Consider the following 8,215-nt stretch of genomic DNA (forward strand, 5'->3'; position numbering starts at 1 on the left):
CACACACAAACACAATCACACGTACGTACACACACACACACACACACACACACACACACACACACACACACACACACACACAAAACACACACATACAACAACACATACACACAAAAACACGTATACAAACACACACATACATATACAAACACAAACACACGTATACAAACACACACACACACAAACACACATACAAAAACACACACAAACACACATACAAACACACACACATACAAACACACATATACAAAAACACACACAAACACACACATATCCAAAAACACACACAAACACACATACACATACAAACACACATAAAACACACATACACATACAAACACACATACAAACACACATACACATACAAACACACATACAAACACAAAAAAAAACACACACAAAAATACAGACACATATACAAACACACACAAACACAATCACACGTACGTACACACACACACACACACACACACACACACACACACACACACACACACACACACACACACACACACACACACACACACACACACACACACACACACACACACACACACACACACACACACACACACACACACACACACACACACACACACACACACACACACACGTACACACACACACACACACACACACACACGTACACACACACACACACACACACACACACACACACACACGTACACACACACACACACACACACACACACACACACACACACACACACACACACACACACCTCGTTCTTCCCTTTCAGGGGCTCCTCGGTTCGTCCAGGAGTTTCCTTTGCCTGGTTCAACCTGTCTCGGTCTCGGTCTCGGTCCCGGTCCCGGTCCCGGTTCTGCTCTGCTCCCTCCACCCTGATGAGCCTTTGTCTCGGAGAAACGTACTTGGGTTCGGATTGAGGTCCGGCCTCAACAATGGTCTCTGTAACATCATCGTCTCTTCCCGAACACACCGCCTTGAGCCTTTCTAAAGCACTCCCAAACGCGTAGTACGGGACGGCGGGGCTCGGCGCAGCCTGGTTCACTTGTTGTTGTTGGTTATTCTGTGGTGGCGTTTCAGGTTGCTGCTGTGGAGTCGGTGCAGGTGATGTCTCTTCGGTCACTGCGGCCGGAGACAATTGTTGCTGCTGCTCCTGATGTTGTTGCTGCTGCTCCTGCTGCTGCTGTTGTTGTTGTTGTTGAAGCAATTGTTGTTGTGTCGGGCAAGGCGCTGGTCCCTTTCTAATGCCCATCACGAAGGCGAGGTGCTCACGAAACCACCGCGCCATCTTGTAAACTACACCGGAACTTCCGGTAGGTACACGCACGATCGACGAGGTTTGAGCGGAAATGAATAATCGTGGCTTGATGTTCACATTTCTTCATCATGGATCCTCCTTGGTGACTCATCTGTTTCTCCTCCTACTAACTCCTCCCCCTCCTACTAACTCCTCCCCCTCCTACTAACTCCTCCCCCTCCTACTGACTCCTCCCCTCCAACTCACTCCTCCCCACCCCAACTCTTTTCATCACACCTCTCTTCCGTCCGCTTCACACACATCCTTCGCTGACCTGTTAAGTAAATATTTCGTGGAACGTTCTACATTTACAAAGACTACAGCCGAGGAAACCGATGTTGAGAATACATCATCGAACGTTACATTCAATGGCTCGTCCGATTGGAAAAAACACCGACGAGTCAAAGAACACGTGATCAATTGAAGAGACAGGAAAGACATTTAAAACTAGAACGAGCACTCGTAGAGCACATACCTTCGCCGCAGCCACTAGTTACCTTTGTATTAAGTTGTCCACAACGCATCTCAATACAAATATGCATTTCGTGACCCCCATGACCTTTGACCCACAACCGCTACCTAGGGTGACAATAGTACTTACTATATATACCTTGTGTTATTTCAGAAGATGGGGAAATTGAACACTGAACAATTTGGAGTTAATTTGATGTAAATCGGAAACATATTAACCGTTTTCATCATGAAAAAACGATGTTGACCTTTTTGTGACCTTGACCTTAACCTTTGATCCGATCGCTCCCAAAATCTAATTGATTTGTCCTCTCGTGATGCCAAACACATCCACAAAATTTCATGACAATCTGCCAAGTGGTTTTTGTGTCATGTTGTCCACAACGCTTCCCAATCAAAAACTCCATTTTGGTGACCCCCTTGACCTTTGACTTCCACAGATTAACTAAGGTTGCAAACACTATACCATACGCTATATCAGTGGATCGGGATTTGAATACTGAACATTTTGGACTTAATTTGATGTAAATCAGAACAAAATTGACACTTTAATCGCAAAAAAACGATTTTGACCTTTTTGTGACCTTGACCTTGACCTTTGATCCGATCGCTCCCAAAAGCTTCGCCTGGCGTCCTTGAGTAACTGCACATCATCTCTGAAAATTTCATGCAAATCGGTCCAGCAGTTTTTGCGCAATGTTGTCCGCACACATATTTACCAATAAATAAATACACAGGGGTCAATACAATACCCTCGTCAAACGAAGTTTGCGAAGGTAAAAATACATAAATAATACAGGCATTTATGAATTGAAAGTGAGCTTTATTAAATAGGAAGAAAAAAATATATAAAAACGACGTTGGACAATGAATTATAAAACCAAGAGCAGTGGGACTTACAATTATTATCTTAATTGTAAACCCCATCAGATAACAAGTACTGTATAATATATTTTATTTCCATTTCCACACAAAATAAGTAAAGTGAAAATAAAAAACAATATATGGTGGTTGTTGTTGTTGTTGTTGTTGTTGTTGTTGTTGTTGTTGTTGTCCTCCTCCTCCTCCTCCTCCTCCTCCTCCTCCTCCTCCTCCTCCTCCTCCTCCTCCTTCCTTTGATCCACACTGCTTTGGGGAGGAGGAAGAAAGTGGGAGGAGCGAGGGGATTGGAGAAAAAGGAACTCTCAAACCTGTGTCCATCCAAATCCTGGTGGTGTCGAGTTAAGTCTGTTTCTGGTGTATGTTTCCCCCTCCATCCCCTCCCTTACATCAAATGGCCGCACATCTGACATGGCACGTGAAAAGGCTGAATGCCTAAACTCGGTGTTTGCAGCTAAATCTTGTGTCCCAAACCCATCACTTTCTCTACCCACCTGACCCAGTCACACCAGCTGTCCCTGAACTCTGTATCCTTTTCTCCTGACAAGGTGGAGAGCTTGCTGTCAAACCTCGACTCAGATTCTGCAACCGGTCCAGACGGCATCAGCCCACGTGTCCTCAAAGCCTGCTCTTCTGCTCTTGCTCACCCTCTCTCTGTTCTATTCACCCTCTCATTTGCTCAAGATGATCTGACATCTCCTTGAAAATCAGCAAACATCACTGCCCTGCATAAAAAAAGTTGCAAAAACAGATCCCTGCAACTACAGACCAATCAGCCTTCTCCAAATCATCAGCAAGGTTATGGAATCCATCATCGCTTCAGACATTAAATCCTTCCTCTTCTCCAATGGCTTGATTTCTCATCATCAATTTGGTTTCAGACCAGGTCACTCTACCCTGGATATGTTGCTGCTGCTCTCCCATCAATGGATGGAAGTCCTCAATGCCAGACATGAAATCAGAGCACTGGTAAGGGGGACACTGCATCATCGGCAAAGCTGCGTCCCAACCAATGATGCAAGCAGCAGCCACAGGCTGCACTCGATAGGGAGAGATCGGGTTTTCTGTGTCTGTATGTGTGCGTGTGTGTGTTCTGGCGCCTGTATATATCAGTAAGCCTGCAGAAGATCGTTATTATTATTTTCAGGTTAGGTTTGCTCTGTGTCCGCTTTTATAAGTTGCTTGTTTATTTGCTGCACCACACCTCTCTCCCCCATCTCTGCACAACACACACCAATAAATCATGATCGTACCACATACCGTTCCTCGCCCATTGTAAATAAATTATGATCAGAAATGTTCCCAGCTCGTTTTTGTCTTTTCTTCCATTGATCCAGCATGGTCCGAATCCGAGCTGAGCCGGGACTTTATTCCCAACAACCTGTTCCTTTTAGCCGGTACGTCCTTGGCAGTGTCGCTCGGCTGCATCCGATCCGGTAAAGTGATCCGGTCCGGTGGAGTGATCCGGTTCGGACAAGGCGTACCGAGGGCGTGTTCCCCGTGAATTTAATCACGCGGTTATTTTTAGGTAACTGGATTAACCAGACGGAGGACCCTAAGTTACATGGTTGAGTTATTGGTGTCCACGGTTGGTTAAGTGACCCGCTGTGTCATGGAATTATCCGTATGCGACGGCCTACAATTCCGGGGAGTCTGGTGGGAGCTGAGATAGCCCCCCCCCAGTGGTCTTCTCACCTGACCCCGGCCCGCAACAAGATATGTATGCGTATATATGATTTGAAATTTTTGTTTGTTTGTTTGTCTGCACGCGCTAATCTCCTGAACGGTGAAAGATAGGAGGAAACCTCTGAAACAAAAAATGTCAGGACAGGCCCTGGGAAGGTTATAGGTGAGGAGGCGAGGCTCCTCGGACGGGGGGTGGGGGATATATATATATATATATATATATATATATATATATATATATATATATATATATATATATATATATATATATATATATATATATATATATATATATATATATATATATATATATATATATATATATATATATACATAGTCGTATTTAATGTCTGTGTCCATCGATATAATTGTTTGCAAACCATTGGAATCCTCTTGGGAATTGGAGACGCAAGAAAACATTTTCAAATATTCGGAGAAGAGGGTTCAGGGTGGGGGCAAGACCCCAATTCTCTCAATGTAAATGTGTATCGTGCAGCACCATCCGGCGGTTGGCAGTATGACAACTCACCTAAAATCTAAACTCTAAATCCCTTCGGCACAAGGTGCGGGTACCTCTGCTCGTACTGTATATACTTGTTTGTATTCATCGGTGTACATTGGCTTTGATACACCAAACATAATAAATTTGGAAAACATTTTAACGTTGTGGAATTTTCGGAAGCAAAGGTCTCCATGCCACATAAATTGATGAAGCACAATGACAAGTGAGGCGACGTAAATTGTTTTCATTGAACGAATAAAAAGATTTATTTCATTATTCTCCTATTTCATGATATAATGAGTGTCGTGAAACAATGAGAACGAGAAGGGCACTCTGTAGAGCACATACATACCTCTGCCACCTCATGCCTGATCCACGGGAACATCTCGGGCCCAAAAACTTTTTGAAACATCATTCTATGGAATCGTTTTTGAGCCCTATCTCTCAACGGTGAAGAATCAGTTAAAAATGAAATAATTCTTGTATCCAGATCCGGATCTTCACTAACACCGAACCAATTCGTCGAGGTCACACACCCAACATGTCCACCAAGTTTCATCTGAATCCATCCACAACTTTTTGAGATATCCTGCAAACAAACAAACAGACAGACAGACAGAGAGGGGTAAAAACATAACCTCCTTCACCTTCGGTGGTGGAGGTAATAATGAATCCTTACGATACTTCACGGACCGGTGTGTGTTTATTTGTTTGTCACACTACTCCTCATACAGTTCTGGGCCAATTACATCCAGATTTGTTCCGTAGGATCAGTTTGACCCCAATCAATGTATAGGAGTGTTTTTATTTTTGCCGGTGTTCTTGGGGAGGAGGGGGAGCAGACACAAATTTTCGATGTAAACGTGTATCCTGTAGCGCCACCTCCAGGTGGGGGAGCGTATTACAAGTATCCACCATTTCCAGTACAATGAGGTGTTTTGAATCACATTGCTTATCGAAAGTCTACACTTCAATATTTTCACCTTTTGTTGCCTTCTATCCTGGAATTAAATTTCATAAAATCAGAGTTTGCCCTCCTTTATTTACACATCGTAACCAACAACTTTCAAGTGAAAAACAAATTCTACAAATTTCAGAAAATTAATATAAAAATACAAAACAAGAATATTTGGTTGGATAAGTGTCATGTCTTATGGCATGGCTCTTATCATGGCAATTGTAAATTAGCTCAGGTGGACCAATCACCTTCAAAATCACACACCAAGTTAGTTGGCCTCCACCTGTGTTAAATTGAAGTGATTCTGATTATTTCAGGATAAAATCAGCTGTTCTTGAAGGTTTCTTCTGTTGGGTAGTGCATTTCACAGTAAAGACTCAACCATGAGCACCAAGGAACTTTCAAAAGACCTCTGGGATAAAGTTGTGTAAAGGCACAGATCAGGGGATGGATATAAAAAATATTTCAAAGGCCTTGAATATCCCTTGGAGCACAGTCAAGACGATCATTAAGACGTGGAAGACGTATGGTACCTCCAAGACCCTGCCTAGATCAGGCCGTCCCTCCAAACTGGATTACCAAGGAAGGAGGAGATTGATCAGAGAGGCCACCAAGAGGCCAATTTCGACTTTGAAAGGGCTACAAGGCCTTTATGGCAATGACTGGTCACTATGTGCATGTGACAACAATATCCCAAACACTAAACAAGTCTGGTATGTACGGTAGGGTGGCAAGAAGCAAGCCATTACTCAAAAAATCCCACCTTGAGTTCCATTTGTGGTATACAAAAAACTACTATGGAGATTCTGAAGCCATGTGGCAAACCGTTTTGTGGTCTCCAGAAACCAAGATGGAACCTTTTGGCCAAAATGCAAAAATGTTATTTTTGGCGCAAATCAAACACAACACATCACTCAAAGAACACCATCCCGAATGTGAAGCACGGTGGTAGCAGCATCATGCTATGGGGATGTTTCTCATCACAAGGGACTGAGACACTTATCAGGATAGAAGGGAAAATGTATGGAGGAAAATGCAGAAAAATCCTCGAGGAAAATCTGTTTTTTTTTCTTTTTTTCTTTTTTGTATATCTTGTCGAGGCTCATATGAGAGGTAATACACAAGGGGGGGGGGCATGAGACAAGAGGGGCGGGAGTGGGAAGGACAAAACAGTGGGGAACAGAGACATTAGGAGATCTGTGGAAGGGAGAGGGATGGAGTGGGGAACATGGGGTATATAAGATGGACATGACAGGGACTTTCAGGAAGAGAAGCAGGGAATTTGAAGGAGGTGGGTTTGGGGTGGATTAACGGGGGAAGAACAGATCGAGGATTTGGATGGAGGAGGATAAGAGGTGGTGGTGTACAACTGTTTTGAAGGCCTGGGGGGAAGAATGGGATTGAATAGAGTGAGGGAGTTTATTCCAAAGACGGGAAGAAGAGGAATGAAAGAGTGAAGGTGAGCAGTGATTCGTGATTTTGGTAGTTTTACCAGAAGGGGGGTGTTGGCGGACCTTGAGCACCCTGCGGAAATATGGTGGGGAGATATCTCAGACACAGCTGGGGGGGGGGGGGGGCGAGACTGGAGAGGAGACGGTAGAAGACAGAAAGACCACCGACCTGCCTGCGGTGATTGAGTGTGAGAGGCCCAAAGACTCAGCCTCATTGCGGGAGATACCAATGATCCGAAATGCCTTGGTTTCCACAGCATGAAGCTGAGAAAGGTGGGAGGCAGAAGCACCAGCCCAGAGGGGAGAGCAGTACTGAATCAGGCTGTGGACGAAAGCATTTATGTGGTCAGGAGCTCAGGTGGGCCAAGGAAGGACTTTGCATGACGGAGGCTTCCTCGTCGACGACTGGCTTTGGAGGACAAGTTGTAAGTGTGGCTTTCTCAGGAAAGATCATGGCAGATAGTGAGACCCAGAAGCTTGAAATAAAGGACTTCTTCCAGAGGATTGTTGAGAAAGTGAATTGGGGGAGGGGGAAGTTGCCAAACGGTCCTTTTAGAGAGACATCGTGTGAGTGTGAGATTTGTCTGGATTGAAAAACATGTTCCACGTGTTGGACCAGTTTGTGATTTTACCCAGATCTGCAGTGAGCAAGGAAGCTGCTGGTTGCTGGTGTGAGAGATGACAGATGGTACGTCAGAGGGTGGAGTCATCAGCAAAGAGAGAAAGAGGATTTCCCCGAGAGTCGGAGAGATCATTGATGAAAACCAGAAAAAGAACAGCGCCGAGAACGCTGCCTTGAGTAACTCCAGCCTGGACAGGAAGAGGGGATGAAAGAACTCCATTTAGGGCCACACATTGACTGCACCAGGAGAGGAAGGCTGCGAGCCATGAGTGGAGATGGCCTTGGATACCATAGGTAGAGAGTTTGGTGAGCAGGGCAGGGTGCCAGACTGTATCAAAAGCACACGATATGTCTAGAGAA

The 8,215-nt window shown here is 44.5% G+C and overlaps 1 protein-coding gene across 1 annotated transcript in view; it reads right to left on the reverse strand.

Annotated features, from left to right (window-relative positions):
- The window catches only part of LOC147020999 (SH2 domain-containing adapter protein F-like), an 18,472-nt gene extending 17,090 nt beyond the window's left edge, over nt 1-1,382 (reverse strand). The window contains exon 1 of the mRNA XM_085890781.1: nt 744-1,382. Within this exon, the coding sequence (XP_085746907.1) occupies nt 744-1,277 (534 nt within the window). The 5' untranslated portion in view covers nt 1,278-1,382. The remainder of the gene's footprint in view (nt 1-743) is intronic.
- Nucleotides 1,383-8,215: the final 6,833 nt, after the last annotated feature.

The sequence above is a fragment of the Eptatretus burgeri genome, chromosome 8 (genome assembly GCF_056783735.1).
Source record: "Eptatretus burgeri isolate ZD-2024b chromosome 8, Ebu_testis_v1, whole genome shotgun sequence".
NCBI lineage: Eukaryota > Metazoa > Chordata > Myxini > Myxiniformes > Myxinidae > Eptatretus > Eptatretus burgeri.